This window comes from Hirundo rustica, chromosome 9 (assembly GCF_015227805.2).
Source record: "Hirundo rustica isolate bHirRus1 chromosome 9, bHirRus1.pri.v3, whole genome shotgun sequence".
Taxonomy (NCBI): Eukaryota; Metazoa; Chordata; class Aves; order Passeriformes; family Hirundinidae; genus Hirundo; species Hirundo rustica.
This window is the reverse complement of record NC_053458.1, coordinates 26897201-26925010: the sequence shown is the minus strand read 5'-3', so window position 1 is coordinate 26925010 and position 27810 is coordinate 26897201. Positions and strand designations below refer to the sequence as shown.

Genomic DNA, 27810 nt, shown 5'->3' with positions numbered 1-27810 from the left:
ACAGCCGCTTCCTCTCGCACGAGATGTTTTCTTTGTGTCTGGCAGCTCCATCCCTGCGGAGTGACCGTGGGAGAGAGGGATGGGATGGGATGGGATGGGATGGGATGGGATGGGATGGGATGGGATGGGATGGGATGGGATGGGATGGGATGGGATGGGATGGGGGAGCTGCAGTCCGCCTGAGGAGGGCTGCAGGCACTACTTTTGGGGTGGTTTTGGGACACATGTGCTTTAGGGACTGGGGCTGCTTGGCTTGTGACCCGTGGGCATGTTTTGAGGAAAATGTGCATCTGTGCCATACCTGGGACAGGGTGTTGGCCTGCACTGGTGTGTTTACAAGGGCACCTCGGGTTTCTTTCCGTATCAGTGAGGCCCAGCCATCGTCACAGCAGCACAGACACCTCCACAGAGCAAGATGCTGCGCCTGTGCTTTCCCTGGGAACAGCGTGTCCAGAACATTTCTGTTTGGCAGGAGGTGCACAGGGATACAGGACTGCCAGAGCACAGCCGCTTCCCGACGGCATCAGCCTGAATTCCAGTGAGCGCACAGAGGTCTACACTCATGGCTACGAGCCCGTCTTGGAACACGCTGCTTGCATGACCCCGGTGCGGGTAGCGTGACTGAGAGCCGCGGGGTGCCATCGGGACCGCTTCCCTGTCACCCGAAGGACGGAGGGTCAGAGCCAGGCTCTTCCTGGAGCTGGAAAAGGAGCCAGAGGATGGGTCCCTGTCCGCCCCAGCTGCCTGGCTTGTGCACAGGGCAGGGGTGGGAGGCTCAGGCTCGCCGGTGCAGAGGGGCAGGACGGGCGCTTTGGGGAGGCGGGTGGCGGCTCCCAGAGCAGCCCCGTGTGCCGGGGCTCTCGGCAGGCTGCTCCGGGCCGGCGGCGCCCGAGTGCCCCGCGGAGCCCGAGCAGCGGGCCGGGGCTCGGGGGAGCCCCCGCCCAAGGCGTCAAGGGCCGCCCGGGGCTCGTCCCGCCGAAGGGGAAAGCACCGGGAGAGGAGCGGAAGGAGGAGCGGAGGGTGGGAGGGAGAACCGGGAGGGAGGGAAGGAGGAGGAGCGGGGCGGGAGGCCGGGCCGGTTCCCCCGCCCCGCCGCTCCGCACCTGAGAGAGCAGCGGCGGCTCCGCGCCGGCCCCGGCCCCGGCCCTTCCGCCGCCCGCCCATGGCTCGGCCGCTGCCGCTGCTGCTCTGCCTGGCCGCGCTGGGCGCCGGCTGCCGGGCAGGGACCACCCCCGCCGGCACGGCCGGGCCCTCCGCCGAGCCGCTGCAGGACGAGGCGGACAACCAGGAGAACATCCTCTCGCAGGTACCGCGGGGGCTGCGGGCACCTCGGGGCGCTGCACCCGCGGCGTGGGGCTGGGCGGTGCTGTGCGCATCCCGCGGGGTCCCGGCTGATGCTGGGCGCTGTACGTTCTCCACGGAGCCGGATGCTGAGGGTGTAGATTCTCGGCAGCGTTGGGTGATGCCGTGCACACCCTGAGCGATGCCGGACGCGCACCGTCGGTGCTGCTGGGTGATGCTGCGCCCGTCCCGGGTGATGCTGGGTGCGCCTTCTCGGTGAGGCTCGGTGATGCTGTGCGCTGGAGGAAGTTCATCGCCCGGGGCGCAGTGAAATCACTGAAGCCCATCAGGGTGTATTTCACCATCCTACCATTTTTTTTTTTTTCCGGGGGGGACTCAGTAAAAAAGGGGAACTCATTGGGAGAATTGGTGGAGCCTCTTTGTGTGCCGAGGGGAGGGATCCAGGCTCTTTCCCTGCCAGTGGGATGCGGTGGAGGTTTCTGTTAGATTTGGCTGATCAGGCAGTGTGTTATTATCTGCCCTCGGAAATGGCTAATGCAGAGACTATTGGAAACGTACTGCCAAAGTTATTTTTGTGCTCGGGCTCGCAGAAGCGCTGTCTGCAACTCTCCGTAAAGGAAATTCCTGGCATTGTATAGGGCTAATCAGAAATACTGCTTCACCACCGGGTTACGCTGCTTAGAGGGTGGCTTTCAGTCACTCTTCCAATGTAGCCTTGCCCTGTTGGCCTGTGTGAAACAGTCTTGCTCTGGGTGGCAGGTGGCTTATTGGGTCTTTTGCACATAGAGCATTAAAAGAGGGCAGAAAAATTTAAAACTCTTGTATTTAAAATTCAAAGCAGCGTTCTGCACACAGTGGAATAAAAAAATACCCCGTTGGAGGAAGCTGGTTTTTAATTCCCCTTGTAGGCAGTGATCAGCTCTATGCGCTCTAGAAAGCTCCTTGGCTTTCTTGAGATTCTGTCCAGAGTGTCCTTGTTTGGACCTTGAGCTCTAGGCCGTGCAGGCAGAGCACGGGAGGTTTGCTCACTGCTGGTGCCCTGTGCTCAGCTGCTAGGTGACTATGACAAGGTGAAGGCGGTGTCCGAAGGCTCCGACTGCCGCTGCAAATGCCTGGTCAGACCCCTGGGCCGCGGCGCCTGCCAGAGGATTAACGAGGGTGCTTTCAGAGCCGAGGATTTTTACACGGTGGAAACCATCACGTCAGGACCCAGCTGCAAGTGTGCGTGCGTGGCCCCCCCCTCAGCTCTCAACCCTTGTGAGGGCGACTTCAGGCTGAAGAAGCTGCGGGAGGCCGACAGCAGCGACCTGAAGGTAGGAGAGCTGCTTGAGCTCCTGACTCTTTGGGCACAAGATCTTCTGAATCCTTTTCTTTCCGAGCTTCTTCTAAAAAAACAAAACCATTTCCTTATCATTTTTCCCTAAATCATCTCCTAGTTACATTTATGTCTGCATGTTTGATACAAAAATCAAGCTCGGTTTAAGGGATTGAGTCGTGCAGCTGCAGTGGATGATTCACTTGATTCATCCCTTGCTGCCTGGGGTCCACCGTGGCTTTCTGTGCTGAGAGCCCAGCAGAGACTGGGCTGCTCCCTGCCCTCTGTCCAGCTCCAGATGTCCCTGGAGGACAGCTCTGCTCCGCTCAGCAGCTGCCAGGTCTTTTTTCTGTTGCAGAGAGAGACTCCCAAGGGCCCACACAAAAAAGCTGTTTTGGCTTTCATGGGCCAAAAAGTTGGTGATGCATCAGCGCGAGGGTGTGATGCACAGCTGGCTGAGGGCAGGATGGATTTGTTGTTTTAAATGCTGACACTTCTCTACTATTTAGTATTTTATCTCTCTTGTAATGTGCACTTCTTTTCCAACGTACTCCTGACTTTTACTGGAAGCTGGTGGAGCAACTGGCAACAGACCCTGCTGGGTTTTCCAGTTTGCCACCAGCATGGGACAGAAGAAAGTGCCACTGGCTTGGTCCAGTGCTGGGGAGCCCCTGGAGTGGCAGGTTGAGTGCTGGTGGTGCTGGTGCCCCTAAATCCCTCTCGGGTGGGAAGGCAGGTGGCGTGCGAGGTGCTGTGGGGCAGCTGCCATCGAGGTCACCACGATGGGCTTGTTCTAATCCATTTGGAGCTCAAGGATGTGTTTCATCTTGTCCGACTGCAGACAGTTAGCAGCTTCTTGTCCAAGCGCCCCTGCAGCTAGGGAAGATAAACAGGCACAGGCAGACAATCCATCATTCCAGGGGAGGAGGAATCCCAGTCTGGAGTTGTTTGGTGGTCCCTCGTCTGGAGACAAGCCAGGAGGTCCCACGTGGCCTTAGATGAGAGTTGTGAGCTCTCTCTGGTTAGGGGAGGGGACGCCTCCGGGGTGACAGAGCCACGCCCTGTGGTCCTTTGGCCAGGAGGCAGGCAGAGCTCCTGCACCAGCAGCTCCCAGCTCTGTCCTCATCCTCCTCCAGGAGGAGCAGAGCGTGCCTGGCTGCCCCTTGGCTTCCCACCGGGGAGCTGCTCACAGCCAGCTGCGGTGTGAAGGGCTGTCCTCTAGGAACTGGCCCCGGCTCCCCCGCTCGTTTCACAAGGACTAGCGGCCAGGCGATTTCACAAGGTTTATCCAAACATACATGTGCCGAGGTTTTCTGTACTGCTAGGGTCCGTCCCAGGAGCTGGGCAGCAGGATTGCTTTCCCTCCAAGCACAGAGCCCCTCCTGGGGTCGGGATCACTGGGAACAACCCCTTCTTGTAGGAGATAGCTGGGAAATAGGAGAGGACACGTCTCCAGTTCTTATACCACTCGTGAGGAGCAGCTCCCACAGCTCGTCAGTGAGGGGCTGGAGGAGGCCACCCCACAGCTCTGAGCAGCCCCAAAGGATTTTACTCTCTTTGCTGGTCCAGCAAGCACTGCTCTTGCCTGGTCCAGCAGCAGGAAGGGCACAGGGTCGTTTGTATCTTGTGTTTTACCAGACGTTCTTGTGACCTGATTCAAAAGCCCTGGGTACTCCGTGTGTGGGAGAGCCATGGGGAGGCCCCTCCTTTGGGTGGGCTGGAGGATGAGTCCCTGAGGGAATGGTGAGAAAGAGAGAGAAATCCAGGCAGCAGGAACATGGCCCAAGGCAACCAAACTCAGTTGAATGCCTGCACTGGGATCCTCAGCTGAAGGTTTCAGTCCCACCTGCGCCTTTAGTAAGGTCCAGTGGGAATTCAGGGACCATCAGACCAGTGAGGGCCAAAGTCCACAGGGGGTGAAGGGAAGGAAGCAGTGAGTTGGCAGGAGCATCAGTGTGGTCTTTAGGGGAGGGTCAGCATGTTGTCGGCAGGGAGCAGCTTAATCTCAGATCTGTTTTTGTGAAATGGCAACATGCTGCTTGCAGGCACAGCCTGGCTTTTGGGGGTCTTGGTGCAGTCAGTGCAAGGAGGCTGTGCTGGGGATAGTTTGGAAGGAGGTTAATGCAGTCTGCAACCTTTGTGCACTGATGGAAATGCTCCAGCCTGGAGGGAAAGCGCTCATCTCCAGTGGCTGTCTGGCAGGCTCTGTGTATTGTATTGGTTGTCTTCCATCCAGCTCTCAGTGGAAAGTGGGTGCACAGCCATTAAACAGCTCTTGTCTCTGAATGCTGCCATTTTATCTGGCCCAAAAAATCTTTCCTTTGCTGTCAGCTCCACAGGGAGGCTGCAGAGGCCAGGGTGGAAACTCCAAGTGCTGCCAGCAGTGCTGCCTGTGATTCTCCCGTGTCTATGAAGCTCTGCTGACCAGTTTGTAGCTGATGGGAGAAAATGTCACCACCCTGTAGTAATTCGTATGCACTGAAAATCCTGCTCAGCCACTGGGGAATGGGGAGCCAGCAGCACCACACTGGATATGTGGGGACACGTGGGGACATGTGGGACCAGGGGGAGGTGGCCCAGGAGCCCTTCCCACCAGCCGTGCCACGCTCAGCGCTGTCCTTTGTGGAGCAGCAGCAGAAATTGGACAAAATGCAGAACGAGGGTGCTGCTGTCCAGATCCCCAGGAGTGGTGACCAAAGGCTGATGCTGGGCAGGACACAGGCACAGGGGTGACTGAAATACAGGGTGCCTGTGAAATGGGTGGCTGCAGGAGAGGGCAGCATACCTCTAATAAAATTGTTCTTCAGAAAGGCGACTGTTGCCAGGCTGGCGCTGAATTTCTATTTCTTCACTCTTGCAATTTGAGAATATTTTAAAACTTTTTAACAAGTTTTTTCTTGTTCCAGGAAAAAGAGCACAGGATGGCACGAACTCAGAGTCTGATCTCAAACTGAGCTTTTTTCTTGTTGCCTCTTTTGCTGGCAGTCACATCACTGGTGGAGTAGTTAAGCCTTTGGGCTTGGGAAAGAGCCTGTCTAGAGCTGGCAAAGAGAGCAGCATTTTACCTTGCTCTGCTACTAATCCTCAGCACCCAAAATGTGCTCCTGAAGCCCTGAGGCTCTGTGGGGGTGGCGAGTGTTGCTCTGCATGCCATGCTCTGACCAGGGCAGCAGGGCTGTGGAAGGGAAAACCTGTATTTTAATCCAGATTCTTGAGCTCAGATGCATCACCCTTGACTTTCTGGCTGAGGATGCTACATGGGGGGGGTGCTACAGCAAGTGCTGCTGCCTGACCGTGCTCTCCCCTCGCCTTGCAGCTCTCCTCCATCGTTGAGATGCTGGAAAGTGCCTTTTATGGCTTAGACCTCCTGAAGCTGCACTCAGTCACCACCAAGCTGGTAGGTCGGGTGGAGAAGCTCGAGCAGGTGAGTTCTGCTCTCCTTCAGTGTCCTTGCCCTCGGTGGGATTGGCCTCCAAACAAGTTCCTGCAACCTTTGGTGTGTTCAGAGCCATGTTACCTGGGAAGAAATGTTAATTCACTACTTGGCTGAAACTAAGCCAGAGCAGATTTGGATGTCTGAGTCAGACCGGACCACAGGCAGTGGCCAGTGCATCCCCACCCCACCAGCCTTGCCTGATCCTCTTCAGCTCTCCCAGTCCCTTAGGGTCTAGTCTTGGGGGCGGGATCTTAGCTGTAGCCTCACCAGGAGCCGCACCTCCTTCGGGTCAGAGGGCCCCGCCGCTAAGTTTTTCCTCTTCTCGTTTGTACTTGTGTGCAGGTGTGATGGTTGCTCTCAACCAGGAGCTTTTGTGCTGTTTGATATGGGGGCGAGAGGTTCAAGGCTGGTGCAGGGATACACTCAGGACTGTGGGGAGCCAAGCAGCTCAGATTCCTGAAGGACCAAGTTACATCTTGGCCTGCGTTAAAACAGCAGAACCTTCAACCTTCCATTTTATTTTAGAGCAGGCTTCCAGTGAAATAATTTTCACTTCCATACAGTTTAATATTTCTTTGGCTAGCACAGCGTAGGGTTTGCAGTTTAAGCCATGCTCAGCTATGTAGCAACACATTGCCAGATTAAATACTGGAGTTTTCTCTCGTGGTCCGTATCTGGGATGGTAATTCCACATTCTTGTCGGCGTGGAACAGTCATGTTCGTCTCCAGCCAAGAGCTGAGAGGCGATGATTTATAAAGCCAAAATTCCACTTGCAAAGTGTTTTGGGAAGGCACGGCCTCCCGGGGTCAGGAGGGAGACAGCTGAGGGGAGCACTCTTGCTTGGAGGGGCTGTGGGTTTCCAAGCATGGAAATTGACCCAAAATGGGGTTTGGAGTCTGAAAATAACAAAGCCCTGATGTTCCCCTTTGCAATCCCACCCTCTTCCTGTGGTTTAGTGAATTCTTCAGTCATTACTTGGGCTTGCCGAGGGATTGTTTCAGGTGGGGTTATCACTGCACTTCGCTCCAGTACCAAAGTGGCCCTGCCCACCAGCCAGTTTCTGGTAGCACGTTGGGCACACAGGGGGACCTGCGCAGCCTGGCCACTCTGCTCACAGCCCATGGCAGGGAGGCAGATGGGCAGAAAGCTCCACAGGGCTGAAGGAGTTTGGCCTGTGATGGAGCTATAGAGGTGTAGGAGCAGGGAATTCACAGGGGTCTCTAATTTCCTGGAAGCAGGGCTGCAGGATCATGTGAAAGCAGCTGAAGCTGCCTGCAGGCACTTGGACAGGATGGAGGAAGACAAGAGAGGGCTGGGTTAGAAGGAGATTGCCTGGTGCTTGGGGCAGAGCCGAGCTGATGCAGGCAGCAGGTGTGAAATGCCTCCTGCTGCTGGCTTAGCACAGGAATTCCTGTTGAGATGATGTGGAGGAGGATCACACCCTGCACCAGCCATGGGGTCTGACAGCATGGACAGCTGAGATGCTGAACTGGAGCCTGGCACGGCTTCAGAGCATGGCCCTCCCAGGCAGGTGTGATTTTGGCAGCTGCTCCCCTGCGCAGCAGCTGAGGAGCTTCAGCAGCATCACAGGCCAGGCTTTGGTGCTGCCTCTCTGCTCAAGGGGGGGCAAATTTTATCCCTAGGCAGATCATGAGCCACACACTACACAGGAGAAGTAGTAAGGGCACAAGGCTGTTGGAATCAGTCATCCTCTCCAAAGGAGGATGGTGTCAAGAGCTGCTCCTGGGGGAGCGTGGTGAGATCCCCTGTTCTCTGCTTGCTGCAGCAAAAATGCTTGCTGGGGCGTCCCTGCATCACTGGACTCGGCCTCAGAGTGTCCTGGTAAATCTGTGACTCATGATTCTTGCTTGGATAAAGGATTCAGATGCCTGTGGAGGGAGCTGGGGGTTAACCCCTCTGTTTTTGCAGAGGTTATAGAAGGTTTCATGAGTTCTTTCCAGTACAACAAGGTATTTTAGACCAGTGGTGTTGGTAGAGGGAAGGAACCCTCAGTTCTTGGTCCATGGAGTGTCTTCTCTAGCAAGGCAGCTCCTCTGCTCTTTCTTCAGCTCACAGCTGTCGCATCAGCTGGCAATTTTGAGGTCACAGATGGAGGTCACTGTAGGCTTTAAGAGAAATTAATGGCAGGACAGATTGAGAATGAAGGATCAGGGTAACCACCCCCAGAGCCTGCGCTAAAGTGCTTTGGCTGATGTGCCACCCATGCAGAGCAATTGCTATTTGAGGTGTAGAAGCCCAAGGAATGATTAATAGAGACTGCAACAATTTCTTGGGTACGGGGGTGTGCCTGTGGCCGGAGGACGGAGAAGGGCAAAGGGTTTTGCTTGAGTTGCAACCAGCCCCAGCTCCCTCCTGGTCACAGGACGACTCTCTGAGGGTCACTGGCTCTTGTCCTGTCCCCAGATTCTCAGATTCTGTGGGAGCAGAGGATGTTGGGGAGGAGCAGACACTGTATGGCCAGGCCAGGAAATAGGGATTAATTAATGCAGGATGAACTTGCAGCTGCAGGCCAAGGACACCAGGCTGGTTTAAGGTGTTTCAGCTTGTCTTTTCCTTCTGTGAGCTAGTGAGTGTGGCTGATGATGGCATTGAAGAGCCTCTAGGCCACTTTCCTGCTCCATGGGAACCTGCAGCAAAGAGTGGATCTGGGATATGCACACCAGGGGTGGGGTTCCTGGATCCCACTGGGGTCAGGGGCATCTTCCTGGGAGCTGAAGTGCCCAGCCTCATGGAGAATCCCCAGCTGGAATGCCCAGGATGGGCAGCACAGAGCTCTAGGGCTGTGGTTTGGGGGCCACAAGACATCCCTTGTCCTTAAATGAGCTAAAGTCTCGTCTCTTGCTTCCCTAGGGCATGTCCAGGAACTTTACGCTGGAGGGCCAGCGGGCAGGAGCCAGTGGGGAGGAGGATCTGCAGGATCCCCCTGGCAGGGAAAACTGCTCCAGGCTCCTCACCAGCAGCCTGGCCGACATCGAGAGCTCTCTGCAGCGGGACGCTGAGGCTGCCTACACTCACTCAGAGGTACAGCTCCGTGTCACTGCTGCTGCTCGAGCAGCCCTGGGCCGCCTCCTGGATGTGGCCACTGCCCCGGGGTGACTCTCTCCTCACTGGAGTGACCCTGTTTGTGTGCCTCCATCCCCAAGCTGTGTGGAGATGGGATGTGGGGTGGAAGCAGAGGGAGGTTGCTCCCTGGGCCTCCCCCATTCCCACAGGGCCGTCGGTTTTCGAGGTCAGCGGTGGCTGAGCTGCTCGGAAAGTGTGATGTCATTGCGAGGTCGGCTGGGAAGCAGTGGGAAACAGAGCCTTTGATTAGCGGGGCTTGGGGCTCAGTGGAGGGACAGACTGCCGCCCGCCTCCCCTCCTTCCCTCCCTGCCATGCAATTACCACTCCACCACCAGCCCCAGCACCAGACCCACCGCCAGACTGGGGTCTGCCCTGCGTGGGGACATCCTTTGCCCAGGGCAGCTTCTGTGCAGCCCCAGGGAGATGTGAGCAGGGTGTTTTGGGAAAAGGTCTGTCTGGGGTGTCCTGAAGTTCTTGCTGCTTCAGTGGCACTGTCCAGGGTGGCCCACGCTCCTCTAATCCCTGCTGGCAGCTCCTGGACCATCCTGTCCTCAGCCCGTTGTCCCTCTGCAGGGCAGAAGGAGGTGTCTGGTGCCGGGGGAGCTCTTAGTGCACCATTTCCAGCTCACACGGGGGTGCTCGGCTCCTGAGGATGGCAGGAGCTCTGCAGATACTGTGTGGGGATGGGCCCCCAAGCCCCTGGAGACAGGGGTGGGCTCCCACACATGCACGGAGTGTCAGCAGGTAGGAAAATGTCACCAACCGTGTTGTGCCAGCGCTCCCTGCCCCAGGGAGAGCTGTGTCCAGCCCCACTGCCCTGCTCGCCACGCCATGAGCTGAGCAGTTGCTGCCTGTTGGAGAGGAGCCAGCCCTAGCCAGGCAGGGGAGTGAAGCGTGGGGCTTTTATTACCCCGAGTGACCTCATTTCCCAATATTCCCCTTTTCTCACTGCTAATTGCAGCGGGGCCCATCTTCTCAGCCAAATGGGCACCGCTTCAACCCTCAGGCTGGCTTTCCGATTTCCTTTAATGAGGTGAAATCCTTCAGACCCGAGCTGTGGCAGCTGGTCCCTGCCCTGGGGGGGTCCTGGTCCCTGCCCTGGGAGGCTCGCTTGTGTTGGGAATGTGCCTTCAGCCTGTCTGCCCTGTAAGAGCTCAATGCACATTGCACACTCTGCAGATCAGCTGCTGGAACCAGCCCCTGGCATGCCAGGGAGCGACCCTACTCCTCCTGCCTGCCCTGCATCCCTCAGCGTGTGCCTTACGGATCCCTGGGTCCCAGAACTGCAGGGTGGCACCAAAGATATGCAGGAGCAGCGCTGGTCTGCCACCCTGCTGTCTGCTGGAGGGTTTCCCGTGGCAGAATGGACTGAGGGAGACCCTGAGGAGGGAGGGAGCTCAGATCCTCTTGCCCAGCGTGGGGCTGTGCAGCCTGATCTGCCCTGTCACCAGAGCATGGCATTTCTGGCCCGTCTTGGTAACAACCCCCCGTGTCTCTTCCAGGGAAAATACGAAGAAAGATTCCTGAAGGATGAGACCATCTCCCAGCAGATCAACTCTGTGGAATCCCTCCCGGAGCTGCACCTCCCTCAGGAGGACAAGAAGCCCGAGCAGCTGTTGCAGAGGAAGCTGCGGGTGAGCAGCCGGCCTCCTTCCAAGCCCACCATTGTCCGAGGGGTCACCTACTACAAAGCCCAGTCCACCGAGTCAGAGAATGACATCGAGGAGCAACGTGAGTTGGGTGTGCAGCCGTGGTTGGTGGCTGCATCCCTCAGCAAAGCCAGTGCCTCATCCCCCGGGAGTGTGTGGGCAAAGTGTGTGGGAGCAGCAGGAGGAGGTGGGACAGCTGGCACCTCACCGCTGTGCAGCCTTTGAGCTCTATATGTGGGGCAGTGCGGCATTGTTATTCCATGGAAAATCCCTGGTAGCTAAGAAAATAGGTCACTGGTGTGGTTTAAAACCAAACCCAGCATCAAGACCTTCCCAGAAGCAAATGGAGGTTTATTAAACATGCTCGTGTTTCAAATCCGCCTGCCTGATGGCATCCCGGCAGGTCTGTGCAGTGTTCGCTATGCTGGGAGGCAGCTCAGAGCTCACAGCCCTGGCTGTGGTGGGAGCAGGGGCTGAGCCCTCAGGAGCCAGCAGGGTGGGCAGCATGGGCAGAAGAACAAATGTACAGACTGACTCAGCAGCAAGGGCATCCAGCCCTGACCTGCGGGGGTTTGTGAGCTCCTGGAGATGAGGAGGAGCAAAGGGTGCCTGTGCTGGCTGGAGAACCCCAGTGATCCCTGTGCTCTGGCTGAGGCACCTGGGTTAGGTGGGTGGGATCTGGTTGGGAATGCAGCTGGGTCTCCATCCTGCCCAGTCTCAGGAAGGTGGCAGGGCAGAATTGATCTCCATCACCTCCTGCTCTGCCTGGCCTGAGGTGGTGGATGTCGCCGTGATGGGGCCTCACTCACCCCCTGACAATGGGGCACTGTCAGCCTCTGCAGTTCTCTGAGGGGAAACGGAGAGGGAATGCAGGTGGATTTAGTACCAGACAGCCTGCAGATGTGGGCAGGGACTGGGCTGGAGGGGCTGCATGGGCCTTGCTCCCCTGGCTGCGGGTTGACACCTGCGCCTGTGTTTGGCAGCAGATGAGCTGTTCAGCGGGGACAACACCGTGGACCTGCTGATAGAGGACCAGCTCCTGAGGACCAGCAGCAGGGCAGGCGAGGCCGTGAGGAAGCCCTCCCCAGTGGGGTGGCCGCCCACCCCTGGCAGCGCTCCCACCACCCTGCCAGCCGCCGGCACCACTGCCACCGCCACGGTGCCCCTGTCCCCTGCCACGCCGGACCCCGCTGCTGTCAGCCAGCTGACCCCCGCCCCGGAGCCCATGACTGCCCCGACGGGGCTGGCGGAGGAGGGGACCCCACAACTACCAGCAGCCTTGGCCAGCACAGTGATGGCCACAGCCACAGAGAACTCGCCCACCCCTGCTGGGGGCTGGAGTGACATGGAGAGCAGCCCAGGAGCTTGGGTACAGGCAAACACCCCTGCAACGCCGGTCAGCCCGGTCATCCCTGCCACCCCGAAGGAGGGCCTGGAAGAGGAGGACATCAGGAACATCATTGGTGAGTGCCTGCAGGTCCTGCACCCGTCCGGCTGTGTGAGGGAGGCCAGCTGGTGCCCACAGTGTGTCCTGCTAAGCACAGAATGCCTGGAATTTGGTCACAGGTGGGAGGTGTCATGGAGATGGCAGCTGGACAGCACTTCACCGGGGTGCCAGGTTTAATTATGAACCCTGGAACCTACCCTAATTTCCTCCCACCTTTAGGGGCTGGGCTGGGCTGGGCAGAGGCAGGACCCGAGAGAGGCAGCGGCCTCAGCTGGAGCAGGGACATGGCTGAGGCTGCAGGGAGATGTTTGCGAGGTCTGGCCGGTCCTGCTGGGCCTCACAGAGCTGTGCCAGGCCCAGGGTGGCAGGGGGTACTGCTGGGTGAGCAAGGGGCTGGAGGGGGTGATGCCACCCGGGACGGTGTGGCCACCCTGCCGCTGGTCTCACAAGCCTTTACCTGCCCACGCAGGGCGCTGCAAGGACACGCTGTCCACCATCTCAGGGCCTACCACGCAGAACACATACGGGCGCAATGAGGGAGCCTGGATGAAGGACCCCCTGGCCCAGGAGGAGCGGATCTATGTCACCAATTACTACTACGGGAACACGCTGGTGGAGTTCAGGAACCTTGACAACTTCAAGCAAGGTGGGTTTGCACCGTCTCTGACGCCGTGCCGGCCCCTGCTCAGCTGATCCAAGAAGCATCCTCATTCCTGGGGATGCTGCATTGTGGGGGGAATTGTCTGCCTGGGGACCTTCCACTCTTGGGTGCTGGCACCGGGTGTGTCGAGTACAGAGCATGGGACAGCTCAGGCTGTGCCTGGTGGCCGGGGAGGGAGCGCAGGCAGAGCTGTGGGCGGAGGGTGCTGCTGGCACGGCTCCCCACCCCACAGCAAAGGGAGGTCCAACCAGCTGGGTGCGTTTGCCCTGCAGGTCGCTGGAGCAACTCCTACAAGCTCCCGTACAGCTGGATTGGGACAGGGCACGTTGTCTACAACGGCTCCTTCTACTACAACCGGGCCTTCACGCGCAACATCATCAAGTACGACCTGAAGCAGCGCTACGTGGCCGCCTGGGCCATGCTGCACGACGTGGCCTACGAGGAGGCCACGCCGTGGCGGTGGCGAGGCCACTCTGATGTGGACTTCGCCGTGGATGAGAACGGCCTGTGGGTCATCTACCCAGCCATCAGCTATGAGGGCTTCAACCAGGAGGTGATTGTGCTGAGCAAGCTGAACGCGGCCGACCTCAGCACCCAGAAGGAGACCACGTGGAGGACGGGGCTGCGGAAGAACTTCTACGGGAACTGCTTTGTCATCTGTGGGGTCCTGTACGCGGTCGACAGCTACAACAAGAGGAATGCCAATATCTCCTACGCCTTTGACACGCACACCAACACGCAGATCATCCCCAGGTTGCTCTTTGAGAATGAGTACGCCTACACCACACAGATAGACTATAACCCTAAGGACCGCCTGCTCTACGCCTGGGACAATGGCCACCAAGTCACCTACCACGTCATCTTTGCCTACTGAGACCCCCCCCACCACAGTGGGGCACTGCAAGCCAGGGGCCACCAGCACCTTTTATTATTATTTTTATTGTTATTGTTATTTTGTACAAATCGAAGAGTAAATGATGGGTTTTGTTTCAAGCTGGTTTTTTTTATGGTGGATTGTAGATCAATCCCCAGGCCAGAACCACCCCCTTCGTCTTTGCTGTATCCTCGCTTCTGATTTTCCTTCCCAGGGGAAGGAGGTTCTCCTTTGGAAGGGCAGGCCCAGCTCTCCTGCCTAGGGAAGAGGAGGTGGCCCAGACACGGTCCTCCCGATGACGTTTTTAGCTAAAGATGACCAGCAGGACACCCTGAACCAGTGCAAAGCTGCATGCACCAGGTCCCAGCAGGGTGCTGCTGCCTGCCTGTCCTGGTGGAGGACCTGCATGTCCCATGGGAATGTCCCTCAGGACCGACTTGCCAGCTGGCGGCCAGCAGGCCGCTTGGACATCCTGCTGTACAACGGGGCTGTGAGCACAGCTCCAGCAGCCCCTGGTGCTGGTACTTATGCCAAGGACTGTCCTCTCCAGCCAGGGCTCCGCTCTCTGCAGGCCACTCTGGGGGCCAGGCACACCCTGAGCCCTGACTCATGTCTGGAGGGGGCTGGTGGCGGGAGGGGGATGCTGTAAATACGTGTAGATGGCTTTTGTTCATTTTCTAACCCGGAGCAGTCCCTCGTGGCATTTGCTGGGTGAAGGCTCTGCTCAGCTGGGCACTGGGCTGCCTGGGCAGGGGCGGGCAGGGCCCTCGCTGTGCCACTCCATCTCCTACATTCCCTCTCACGCCCATGCCTGCCCTGCTCCTGGACCATCAGGATCCCCTCACAGGGGCCCTTGCCCTCCTGCCCACCAGCATCTTGTATTTACCTGCTGTCAGTAATAAAGGACCCAGTACCTTCGCAGCTGTTTGCAGCTTTCTTTGGCTCTGGTTCACCCTCTAGGCGCGTGAAAACGCACAGGGGTGTTTTGGGTGGGTTTTGGTTGGTTTGGGGACAGCCAGTTTACACAGCAGATGAGAACAAGGCCCAGAGGGATTTAGGCTGTTGGGACTGGCACTGGGGCAGGGTGACAGGGTCATGTCCAGCCCTCATGGGCTCCTCTGGCACGCTCTGGGTGAGCAGCTCGTGTAGCTCGTGTTCCCCTCTCTGGCAGCAGGAGAAGGACAGGGTGGACGTGCCAAAGGCAGTGCCAACACTGTGCCAAGCAGAGTCACACTGCAGCCCCAGAGATGGCAGACCAGGGCAGGTGTTCCAGTAATTTGCCTAAGGAAAACAGTATTAACAAGCACGATAATAAAGTTATTAGTAATAAATAAAAGAAGGATTTTATTGCCTTCAGTACTAGGTACACAGAGAACAGAATTACACAGGATGAGAGATGTTCTCCACCACCAGAGACCAGGGGTGCTGGCTGAGAATGCGGTGCTGCAGCAGTCCCGAGCCCCCAGCCCGCACCAGCAGCCTTCCCAATGTGCCAGGCTGTGCCAAGCCCAGCCACCACCCCAGTCCCCTTCCCAGCTCCCTGGAAGCAAATGCCCCCAGAGCAGCCAGCAGCCCCTACCCACGGCTGCGGGGGAGCCGCGTGCCTCCGGCTGGGGCACCGCTGGGGTTTTTATTTCTGACTATTGTGTGAGCTGGCCCACAGTCAGGTGGGGCCAGGCCAGGAAAATGAACTGGTGCGAGCAGCACAGCCAAACCCTGGCCAAGCCCAACTCCTTCCCAGCAGCGCGAGCGCTGTGAGGACGGGGGGCCTGTGCCGCCTGCGCCAGGGACATGCCAAAGGGCACAGCCTTTCTAGGATATTGCAAGGCACACACTTCACAGGGGTGTATTGCTCCTCCTCCTCCTCCTCACTGCCCCTGGAGCACTTTGTCTTGCTGCAGGATCAACCTTTATTTCCTAACAGCCACACGCATACATGAATAATAATTCATAATTCATAATTAAAAACCCCACATGAGCCAGTTAGAGGCAGGCCATGAAGGAAAGGCAGCTGGCTAGCAAACTGAAGCTCATCGTCTTCTGTGTGAACTGCACGGGGGAGAAAAAATAATGTAACAACATGCTGAAGTCATTATACAACACTGATGCTCTGCTGGTGGCTCATCCCGGCTGAGCACCAGTGTGCTGGAGCTCCTGGGCCCAGCTCCAGCCTGTGGCTTGGCTGACAAATGTGCCATCAGTGAGCAGAGCTCCACAGACACTCTGGAATGACAGCAGTTGGCTGCAGCCAGTGTTTGGGGCAAATGGAACATTTCCCCACTGCCCAGAGGGTGGCTGTCAGTGCTGGCGAGGCAGAGGGGTGTGCGGTGCTGAGGGTGTGTGATGTGCGTGTGGCTCCAGGAGAAGGTGTTGTGGCCGTGTCCCATGGAACTGAAGCAGCCCCTCTGCCCCACCAGGGCCAGTGCTGCTCCAGGGGCTGTCGTTAGCAGTGAAAAGTATTAAATAGCACACACAAAAAACCCACACAAACAAAAACCAGGAAGAAAAGGAAAGAAAACCCAAACTCAAAAACCCCAAGCTTTACAAATGCATCTGCTGCATGAAATCACTTCCTTTGGGCCAAGCCTTCAGCTGTGCAGCCACGTGGGCTGGGGAAGGCAGCAGCAGGATCCTGGAGAGGCAGGCAGGTGTGGGGTGGTGCCTCAGAGGGCAGCCCAGCCCCGGGGCAGTGGGGTTGTTCTGCTTGTAGTGCTTCAGTGCTGACTGCGGGGTCCCAGCACCTTCCGGGGTGGCTGGGCTGGGCTGCCCCACCACACCTGCTGCATCCCAGGGCTTCCTGCCGATGGAGGCTGCGCAGACAGCATTTGGGCAGGGAATAATGAGGAGTGGGGCTGTCTGGTCAGGCCCAGCACCTGCAGCTGGGAGCTGGACAGGGCTCTCTCCTGCTGCCCAGGCACGCTGCAGGGAGAGCCGCCCAATCCCAACTGTGGGTATCTGCTTCCACGTCTCTGGCTCATCAGTCCACCTCCAGCAGCCTAACAGGTGCAAAAATGAAAAACAACCCACAATTCTGGATGCTGCGTGGGGCCCCCAGGACTGTTCCTGGTGAGGAGCCAGCTGAGCTACAAAATCCCCAGGTGGGATGCAGCCACTGGGGAAGGTCAGGCACAGGAAAGGGCTAAAGGGGACTGTCCCTGCTGTGCCCACATGCCAGGGGCTCCAGGACCTGCCAGGGAAGGGGCTCAGGCTGGCGGCAGGACCTGCTGCATGCCGGCTGCTCCCCTGTGCGCTGTCACAGGAGCTACTGCAGGGACTTGACAATGGCCCTCAGGGCATGGGGTGTCTCTGGGACGGAGGGGGACGAGCTGTAGAAGGTGTCGGTGTGATTTCTGCGCTGCTCTCGGAGGTACGGAGGGACAGATGAACTTTTGATGTGGAGGATCCTGGTGTCCATCACTTCGCAGTCAATCTGCATCATCACCTCGTAGTCCTGCCCATTGATCACATTCTCTGCAAAAGTAAGGATTAAAAAAAAAGACAAACAAAACAGGTCAGAGTTAGCCCTGCAAGCTAGGGATCCAACAGCAAGAAAAGCAGAGCTTTCAGGACCATTTTTTTGTCTGGAGCAGGAGCTGCACACATGGAGCTCCATCTCACACAGCAGTGCCCCAGACTGCTCGTGACACCTCAAAGAGCCCAGACCACACTTAGCATGTGCAGTCACACCTAGAAATTCATGTCTTTTATTTCCCCTTCTTCATCTGCACATAATTACTGACTGAGTTTGTGCTGTGTAACATTTATTACAGAACTGTTGTTCTTGAGCCACTAAAGTATGGGAGTGATTGAAGATAAGGTTTATTTAAGAAAGCTGAATGTTTCGCTTTCTGTAACCCTCTTGACACTGAGATCTTCAAGAATTTCTTCACCAGTTTATTAACAAAAAAAAAGGCTAAAATCTGATCTCTCAAAAGAATTAACTGCACCTCACTCCCATCCTGACCTGGCTGTAGTACTTGAGTGACGTGGTGACACTGGGCAAGGCCACTCTCCTGACAGACCCCTGGACACACGAATACCCTGACCAGCACATGGGACTCCCGTGTGGCCCCGGGCACAGCACATCTGCTGCCACAGGAGCTGCTGGGCTTACAGGCTGTGCACATGGCTAGCATCTGCTGCCTGGATTTAAAGGTGGGAGACTGTTCCCTGCACAGACAGTGTGCCCAGGAATGCAAGAGCTGAGATCGGATTTCCAGGCACGACCAATCCTTTCAGAGTCAGAAGACTGCCATTGGCAGGGTTTCCTTTCTGTGCTGAGGAGGATGGAAGATCACCTAATGGAAAACGTATGCACTGGAGGAATGCAATATACATTACTAATTTTTACTGTTTTCCTGGATTAACTCTGACTCTGGATGACAGCTGACAACCGTGGCTGGACCCTCTTGTACCCCATGCTACCTGTAGAAGCCATTAGATCAACTATGTCTGGCAGAGTAATGAAAAGCAGGAGCAAACCCTTGCTAAGGGGGCTGAGAACCTGAAAGGAAAATCAAAGCTCCCACCTGCAAGAAATGAAATGGAAAAAGCTCTGTATGTGCCACTGAGAGTGAAGCCAGGAGCAGCTGTGCAAGTCTCTGTGTCACCGACCCAAACCCCTGACAAGCACCTCGTCCCTCCAGGATGCTGAGCTGCTGATAAAGCCCTGCTGTGACATCAGGTGCCGTGTCCCCCAGCCAGGACCCTTTCAGAGGCCATCCCTCCAGGTCACCCTTTCTCTCTGCCTTTGGATGGCCCCTGGCTCCCACCCCACAGGCTCAGGACCGGTCAGCAGAGGGGGCTGGGCTGCTGGTGCCCTTCAGGAGAGGGGGCTGCAAAGGGGAGTAGAGGGGCACAAGGGGAAGCTGAGGGGCACAGAGTCTGGAGCCAGTAATGGGCACAGATGGGCTCCCTGTGACACAGCAAGCTGGAAACAGCTCCTCAGCTCTCATGCTGCAGCTGACAGGACCCCAGCTGTGTGAGAAACACTGCTCCAAAGCCACGAGTGAGGTGGGATGGGATGGTGGCCAGGGCCAGGAAAACGTCTTGGCAATGCGGTGAGCTTCCCTGACTACCTGCAGCAGCCAGCACAGAGGGCTATCATTAAGTTCTGGGCATGGCACAAGACAGAAGAGAATAGCAATCCCAAGGGCTGCCCAGGCAAGGCAGGGGAGAGAACTGAGCTGTGTTGGTGGCACTGGGGAACCAGTCCAGCACATCCTGGCCAGCTGGGATCCCTCTATCCCTGCGCTGACACAGCTCCTTCCCAACAAAGTGTGCCAGCATTAAGTAAACCACAGCTGTGCTACCCCAGGGCAAGAGGGGCTGCATCTTCTGAGCCCACCACAGCAGAGAGAGCTGGGAGGAATGAAGCTCACGATGAGCCTCTATGGCCAGCATGCACACAGGGGATGCACACACCCCCCACAGACATTCACAAAAAGTACCCAAATCCTGCCCTTGACCTGTGAGTTAGCCCAGGAGATAAAGGCAGGTTTGAAGTTGGCATTTGACTTCACCCTTTTTGGGGAGAAGGTATTGAACAGCTGCAGAAAGCCTCTGCAAAGGGTTTGACCTCACTGGGACGAGGGCAGCAGTGGGAATGGCTCAATGCCCACTCAATGCTGCATTTCCAGCAGCCTTCCTCATTACCATTAGCTCCATACCGACACAGAAGAGGAGGTGGGATGTTCCCCACAGACAGCTCCTGCTTGGTGCTGCTGCCAGGCACCTGGACCAGCTCTGTTGTAAGGAGGGGTCTGAAAGTGGTGGCAACCCCGGGACCCCCAGCCCACCCCAGCCCAGGGAAGGGCTGATGCTCTGTGAACACCCATGTGATGGTCTAAGCAAAACAACAGGCAAACGTGACCTGAATGCAGCTGGCACAATCCCCTGTTTGGGAAGCTCACTGTCATTGCAAAAAAATGATTCCACATTGCTCTGTCCTCAGCTCCATGCCATTAAACTGCTTCATGATCTGGATGAGGAATAGACAACATACTTAGATTTCTGGAAGATGCTAAACTGGAGAGATTCCAACCACCTTGGAGTGGCTAGATTGGATGAGACTGCAGTTTTGATAAAAGGGAGAATCTGTCCAACATCTTCAGAATGCATTTCAACCACGGCCAGAGCTGGAAAACATGAGTAAAAATGGGGCAGGGCAGAAGTACTACAGTACTTGAGGGCTGCAGAGGATCACTGTGGATAAGCCAGCAGAACGACAGGACTAGAAACAACAGCTCGACTGCAAGAGAAACACTTAACTTTGACCAAATTTCTAACGATAATGAAATACAAGCCCTGGATGAAAGTACCTTGGGGAGATGAGAGGACCTCCATGATGAGGTTTTAAGGAAAGGCTGGAGGAACAGCTGGCAATCAGGCCCTTGGGTACCACAGCTCCACAGACACTTGCATTCGCTCCTGGTCCCTCTGGCCCTGCCCTTTTGTGAGCTGCAAGTGCCTGCCCATGACTGTGGTCAGCACCTTCCCCAAATGCAGTACCTGGAATTGTGGGCTCTCCACTGGAATCCATGGCCTGATCTGATTCCCAGAATAAGCAAACTATGTTTCCTGGTGATTCCTGTGTCAGTTCATTCAAAACCAGCCTCGTTAGGCTTTCTCCCCTTCCCCTCCTGTGCAGTACCAACACCTGGAGGCAGCAGTGGGGCAGAGGGTGGGTTTCCAGAGGGGCTGTGCCCAGCACTGAGCTCACCAGCTGCATGTGGCTGATCCCCGGAGAGGTCAGTGTGTGTAACCAGTGCCCAGGCCAGCCTGCACTGCCCTGCCTGAGCACACAGCCACCACCCCTCCAGCACAGCACAGGCAGCAGGGCGCCTGTGGAGCAGAACCGACAGCCCCAGGCTGGAAGGTCAGCGCTGCCAGCGTGCGTTACACAGAGCTGCCCAATGGCCCAGGGCAACGCCGACACCGAGTGATTCCCAAAGCTTACCGATTTCCAAAGTTTACTGATTTCCTGTCTTGAACTACCTACGACTGATGTTTTGTGGGATTATGTAAGTGAAAACACAGGAATGGATCTCCTGTAGAGGCGTCCAGATTTATAAATAGGTTTATTGCTCCTCTCTGAAGTTCAGAACAGTTTCTCACACAGTGCAGACTCAGGCTTAAGAAGCCATCCTTGCTGGGCCAAGAGCCTGTGCTGCAGTTAATTATTTGTTAACAGGCTTAAAAGGCATGCTTCAGATGATTGACTATTTCAAATTAATAGCAAAGGTAACTGTGCTAAGCGTTGCTGCTCTGACTGCACTTTCCCAAAGAGCCTTGCTGGCTCTTGCAGGCTGTACCCAACTCCCAGGAGAGCTCGGTCTGGGGAACAGAAACCTAATTCCCAGTGCTGCTCTCCCTCTAAAAACAATCATGTTGCAAGATCCAAGAGATGAAAGCTGAAGTCTGTAGTCCAAAGCAAAACCAAATAAGGCTGAGGGCATTAACTATTGCTACAAATTACTGAGGATGATGGAAGACTGTCTTCAGATTTGAAGCACTAGATTTTTAAAACTGTCTTACTGAAAAGGTTATAAAACCAAAAAGCTCCTTCTTTCCTCAGTAGCACTGACATCAATCAATCAATCAGCTGACTGTTGAAATGTCTGTGAGTTTGAGCACCTATTTCTATGGGAGAAGCTCTCTCAGAGAAAGGCAGAAGACAGGCAGAGGGTTTGAAAGGCAGACAATGAAACTTTTATTCTGCAATTAATAAGAACAAGTGGTGATGTCAACTGTCTGCACAGACTTCAACTTTACACATATCATCAGGCTGTTTGGTCCTATGGACATATCTGTCTTAAAGAAGATGTAATTCTGATAATTTATCCATTCCTATTTACATCTTCCCCAAAAAGCTTTGCTGCAGCAAATGTTCATTATGAAAACTGGTGTCTGCAGTGAAACTGAAACAGAGCTCCCCTGAAAGGCCACCTGAGCTTGCTGGACTGTTTTAAACACAATGGAAAAGGTGCTTGAAAGGTTTCTGAAGGTGCACTCATGTCATAGGGTACATTTATTGAGCCTTATTCTACCAGAACTATGAATTTTACCTTACTCTGGGAAATATCACAGTGCATTACCACAAGAAATACTCTATGGGACCAATACTCTATCATTCAGTGAAGTCCTCAGTCCTCAGGCCCTTTTCTAAGGCCCCAGCTGCCTTTGAAGCAGATAACCTGTGCATCTACTGGCTGTTTTCTGAGTAGGTGACTTCAAAACAGTCAGAACCTCCCTGGCTCTGTATCTGCTGTGCTCACTGAACACATATTTAAGGTGTTACCAGCCACACACTACATGTCTTTGCTCCTGGGATGGTATAGGGAGGGCAATCCCTTGCCTCACCCTTTAACGACCTGTCTTTGTCAATAAGGCTAGAGAATCATCCCCTCCTGGAGGGGGTGGATCAGAGGGTGACTTTGCTATCCATGGAACCAGTTTAACTAATGTTAAAATAGGAGCCAGCGAATCATCCCTGCGTAAGGTGATCCAAACCCACCAAGTCTATTAAAGCCATCTTTGCTGAACAGCTACTCGCTCTCTGTACTTTCCACAATTCCTTCTAAAGAGAAAGTTTTCAGTCTGTGTCAGTATTAATCTGCATTTGGAGCTCCTTCTGCAGGCCCATCTCTCACAGCAGCAGAAACTAGGGCAGCTTTCAAAGAGCCACTAACGCATTACAGCATCTAGGTGCTTCGTGTGAGCTGCACCAAGCTGACAATGATAAAGTTTAGCTTTAGCAATGATTTAGCACCTAATTATCCAAATAGTTTTTACTGTAACCTGCCTTGGCCCAATCCAGAGCTTATGTTTAGGGTAGCAGGGCTCAGAAAGTGCGAGCTTCAGGGGCTGAAAGCACCAGCTGCACTCTGGCACGGGCCTGCTGAAGTGCTGCAGCTGTCCCCACACATAACTCAGGGGGATTTCTCCACATTGTCACTGCTGCAATCTTCCACCTCATCTCCGCTGAGAAGCCCTGACTGTCCTACCCAGCACATCTGGACAGCGTCTCCATCTGAAGGGCTGGTATACACTCCCAAATAAGTATATAAATGAAGCAGTGTTACAGACTAAAAATATGCTCACTGCAACAATGCAGCAGGATTGCTAAAACATTTACAGATTGGCTTGTTAGACAGGATTGCTTAAGGCAAGGGAGAAAGTTATAATGGGACCCAAATAACTCCTTTTTAAAAGCAAATTCCCACTTGGAACTACTTCCAAACAGAGCGCTTGCAGTGGTCTCTTCTCTGTGAACTCAGCTGTCCTCAATCCTGGGCTCAGGCTAAGTAAGATCCTGGCATTTCAGTCTCCAGGTCTCCTACCACCTCTCAGATTGTGAGCCAGGCATCTCCAGGAGTACAGAAATACTGAATCCACACCATCAAAGTCACCCTGACAAGCCGTGAGCTGACAGCAAGGAGACAGGGCCCCTCTTCATGCCTAACCTACACCTACATCAGTGATGTCAGGGATTATCCAAGGGAGAGATACACAGGCACGACGGGTAAGGAAGAAAACCAGAGGAAACAAGCTCTCTGGGGCCTCTGAAGTAACTAAGAGAGACTGGCACTGGCTGTGGGCGAGGAGCATCACCTGCACACAGCTTAGAGCTCTGTGTGGTTTTTGGAAGAGGTCAGCAGCCCCTGAGAGCAGCGCGGTCAGTGGCCAGTCTGTGCCAGTTGGTGCTTTGCGGTACCTGCTCCAGACTGCGACGACTCAGGAAGAGGGAAGAAAAGTTGGCTCTTCCCAGGGACCATTTCTCACTGGATTGCCCACCTCCCCTTTCAATCTTCTTTCATGCTGCATCACTTCCCTCTAAGAGAAAGAACGTGAGCTACTGAGGAGATGGCCCAGTGTGGACTCGGTGTGATTGCTCTCATTTTGGAGAGGGAGCCAGCGGTCACGTCGAAAAGAGATCAGACTCACCAGGGCTGACCCCCACAGGCACCTCATTTAGAAGTCCCTCAGATGGAGAATTTCTTGGAAAAACAGAGACATTTTTGACAGCTCTGGCTGTGCATATGTGTGTTGTTGGCAGAGTAGGATTGCTGCAGGATAACCATATTTAAAATCTAACCAGCTGTGGCAAAGCTAATGACAAGAGGCAAAAACCCAAAGAGAAAACAAAGACAAGGGTAAGGAGTTCTGCTGCACAGAAAACTCTTGGGAGTGAAGGAAAGAGGCTAGAAGAAGAGCAATGCCCTTAGTCAGAACCATCCCATGCCCACTTGGGAGGCACTAAAAGGATAAACAAACTTCCCACGCTGCCTGCAAATCCAGACCTACCCACTTTACAAGACATAAAACTGCACACAGGAGAGTAGCCTGGAAAGGCATTCCAGTAAAGGCTTCTTTCAAGAATTGGGGCTGGAGGGCTTGTCCCAGAACAAGGGCACTGCTCCCTGTGAGTGCAGCAGGGACTGGGAGCCATGGCATCTCCCCAGCACAGACCCGTGTGTGAACCAACTGGTAACAACCCCTTCGCTGCAAAATGAGACCAACTATTTCCACCTTTTAGAGAGACGCTAGTCCATGAGTGAGCCTGACCTCTTGCTTCACAAGAGCTTGCTTCCTTTCAGCAGTCTCAAAGAACCATCTTTTTCCAGGTTTTTGGACACTCAGTATGTTACTGTGCTGAAGAGACCACCCTTATCCTCACTCACTCTCCCTCTGGGGCCTCCAATGGAGCACTAAGGTAGGGCTTTCCTCTGCAGGAGCTGTGCTCTTCCCAATCTCTTCCATGTGCCAGGACACACTCAGCTCTCACAGATTCTGCCAACTGGTGCAAAACTGAGACCTCGTTTAAAGCCTTTTTAAAAAAGGTTGCCTTATTTGTCACCTGCCATTCTCCTGATATTTATACAGCTTCAGTGGTTAAGACCAGCACAAGAACACTTTACTCCTTTCTTCAGCAGTGATGACTTCCCCTTTAAGTGCTCCTTTACACCTTGGTCCTCTACAGGCACTAGAGATTCCCTGGCAGCCTTCCTCTGAAAAATATTTGTACTATTTTTTTTTATGCCTCAGGCATGCTGTTGCTTAGTATCTTTTTCTGGCTCAGCTTCTTATGGTTTGACATTTAGTCTGCCAGAAATTATCCTCTTCCCCCCCCCCCCCCATTTGGCTACAATGCCCATTGTTTAAAAGATATCATCTTATTTCTATGAACTGACTTTAATGTGCTACTTAAGCTCATCAGATTTTTTAGTGTTCTTGTAAAGATGCTTGCTTTTAATCTTTAATCAATCTTCATTTGCCAGCATTTTAACCCCACTAGTTTCTCCTTTAATGTTTTCCTATTTTATTTATCCCTTACCTTTGAACTGCAGCATTTCAAGTTGTAGGCACTTACTGATAACTACTGGACTTAATTATTATTTTCAGGAGGCAGCATCACATTTTCATTGACATGGACCTTGCCTATCACCCAGCATCACTGGTATCCTGGTATTAAAGTGCATCACTGATTTAAGAATAAATGCCAGTGAGAGCCTGGATGCCCTTGCAGTTGAAATGTCTTTATAACTTGGATGGAATCCAAAGAGTGGGCCGAATTTTTCACCTGTCTCACCTGGACACATAAAGTTTCCTCATTTATTTAGATACTGCAATCAGCTCTTGCTTATAGAAGGGTGCTTTAAATACCATCTCCCGTTTGTGTGGGGTGAGCACCCTCCTGCACATGCACTTCTGTGATTCAATGCATGTGTCTGTTAATCATGAAAGCACTGCAGAGCCTGTCTGAACGCCACAGGCTAAGAAAGAGAGACAGCCCTTGCAAACATTTCTGTCTCCCAGCCACAGCAACAGGAGATCCACAGCTTCAGTGTGAGTCCTGCTCTGAGACAGGGGTGCTCCTTTCTCACGCAGAGGGGCAGCTGGGGCTGGCAGTCATTTCTTCAGCCACATTCACCCAGAAGGCATTTGTGCTGGACAGGGATATGGCACAGCCTCTTCTTCTGGAGCTGCTGCAGACTCAGGCAGGACGGAGGGAGACGATTTACTTAATGAAGTGGGGAATGAGCAAAAATGTCCTTCAGGAACTCAGGATGTGTTTTTCAAATACTTTCCAAGCCCAGAAGCTGCCCAGGAAGCACAGCAGGAAGCACCAGGGGTGAGGTGGGCTGTATGAAGCCTGGAGGACAGACCAAGGATCTGAGGAGCAGGGAAAAGCTTCCCAGCCCTGTTGGCAGGAGTCTCCTTAGAGATTGACCCAAACACTCAAACAGGCCCTCTCAGACTGCTGTGTTTTCATCACTCTCTAGGTTTACTTCAGTGATGTCCTCAAGACAGAACTCATAAATGTGAACCTCCTCTACCAGCTCTGTTGCAGCTTTTCATGTTTTCATGGGGTGAGCTCATTATGGATAATTATGCTTCAGATCTCTGCAGAAATAAAGAGCTATCAGAGTTGGCCTGTGTCTGCCACCTATAATTTCACACCATGAGGAATTATATAATCTTGAATTTACAACATTTGAAGATATATTAAGTCAGATTGGCTGGGCTGGAGGCTAGAATGACATGCTGCACATAGCACAATGGAGCCAGGACGGCAACAGGATGGGGGTGAAAGTAACCTCTTCACTTGGCAGCACAGCTCTCAGCACAGCTCTCTGTCAACCTTGGTTGAGCACACATCGACAGCAGCACCAGCATCCAGGGCTAGCAAACATCCAGGAGACACATACACGCTCAGTTCAAACCAACTCTGCAACTCCACACTGGCATCCATGCTGCCAGCCTATGGCACAGACTCCTTTTTAATTACACTCTATGAATTTTACAGCAGTGTGTCATTCCTATGGAAAAACCAATCTGCCGTGATAACTCAACACTGGCATTGGAAATACTAAGTATGAAGTCCAATTAAGTTATGACTAATTCTTGCCCTCTTGGCGAATGGCATATTCCCAGCAAAACGCCATCTGCAGCAGCTACCCTGTCTGCACAGGGAGCACCAGGCACACTGGGGCTTGGCCTGCTCTAGCAAAAAACCCATGAGATACTCTTCTCTGTATTAATTAAGGGGCAAAAGGCACTGAAGATCCTCTGAAATAACCTTCCTGTTATTTCAAGTGCATAAAAATAGATTACTCATTTAGCAATTTAGGTAAACAGCTCGTTATGAAAAGTCATTAGGGAATAAAAGCCTTCATGATTTCATTTCTTGATCGTTTCCTGTCTAAATAAATAAACATGAACTCAAGTGACACAGATTCCATTACTTTTGTGCACAGATTCTTGAATTACTTTTCATACTTTTTTGAATAATTTAATCTCCTCCTTTCTGTCAAAGACATCTATTAACAAACATGGCTGGGGAGAGCAAAGTCTTTCAAAGGTAACAAAAGCTGCTGAGAACTTCTCTTTAAGAGTTAATCTAGGCAATGATCAATTCTGATTCAAAGAAATGCAGCAAGGTTTTAGGGAATATTTTGTTCTGACAAACTGCACTTCTATATGACTTTGAGAACAGAAACATGAATAGCAGCATCTTACAAAATGATTAAAATTTGTTGTTAAAATCCCTTGTTAAACAATGTTCTGCCATCATTTCAATCCTGACCTCTAAGACACAGCTTTACACAAGCACGGGAGCAGAAGCACATCTCTGACATTGGCAAATGCTCCTAATTACATGAGAACCACAGTAAATGCTGCTTGTCCATGGCCCTCCCTCTGTCCCAGCCCAGGCTCAGGAATCAGCTGTTGCAGTGAGGTCTAATCACAGCTCTGATTATTCCCTCAAAATTCACCAAATGACTTTTATTCCTCATCTGGCAGCTCAAGAAGCAAAAGAATGGCAGCTCCAAAATGACTGGAACGACAGCACCGGAGATGTTCTCAGGTGTATTTCCTTACATCCTGTCCAAAGAACTTGACAGTCTTGACTTTCCCAAAAAATCTTAGCAGTCACCCTTCTTTCACCACACATCCAGGTTCTAATCCCACGTGCACAACTTCCAGAGCTTTCTGGTCACATGCTACAGCTTGTAGGGCCGTGCTGAGTTCTCAGCA

General features: G+C 54.0%; 2 protein-coding genes across 3 annotated transcripts in view; one reads left to right on the top strand and one right to left on the bottom strand.

The window, feature by feature from the left end:
- Positions 1–1162: 1162 nt before the first annotated feature.
- OLFML2B (olfactomedin like 2B) lies at positions 1163–14691 on the top strand. Its single transcript, XM_040073186.1, has 8 exons — positions 1163–1306; positions 2352–2615; positions 5934–6041; positions 8926–9096; positions 10642–10870; positions 11772–12251; positions 12705–12881; positions 13169–14691. Exons 1-8 carry the CDS (start codon positions 1163–1165, stop codon positions 13768–13770), a joined length of 2175 nt encoding a protein of 724 aa, XP_039929120.1. The 3' UTR covers positions 13771–14691.
- A 395-nt stretch (positions 14692–15086) lies between these two features.
- The window catches only part of ATF6 (activating transcription factor 6), a 73476-nt gene continuing 60752 nt past the window's right edge, over positions 15087–27810 (bottom strand). For both annotated transcript variants that reach the window (XM_040073208.2, XM_040073209.2), the window contains exon 16: positions 15087–17241. In XM_040073208.2, coding sequence (XP_039929142.1) covers positions 17033–17241 — 209 coding nt within the window. In that variant the 3' untranslated portion in view covers positions 15087–17032. The remainder of the gene's footprint in view (positions 17242–27810) is intronic.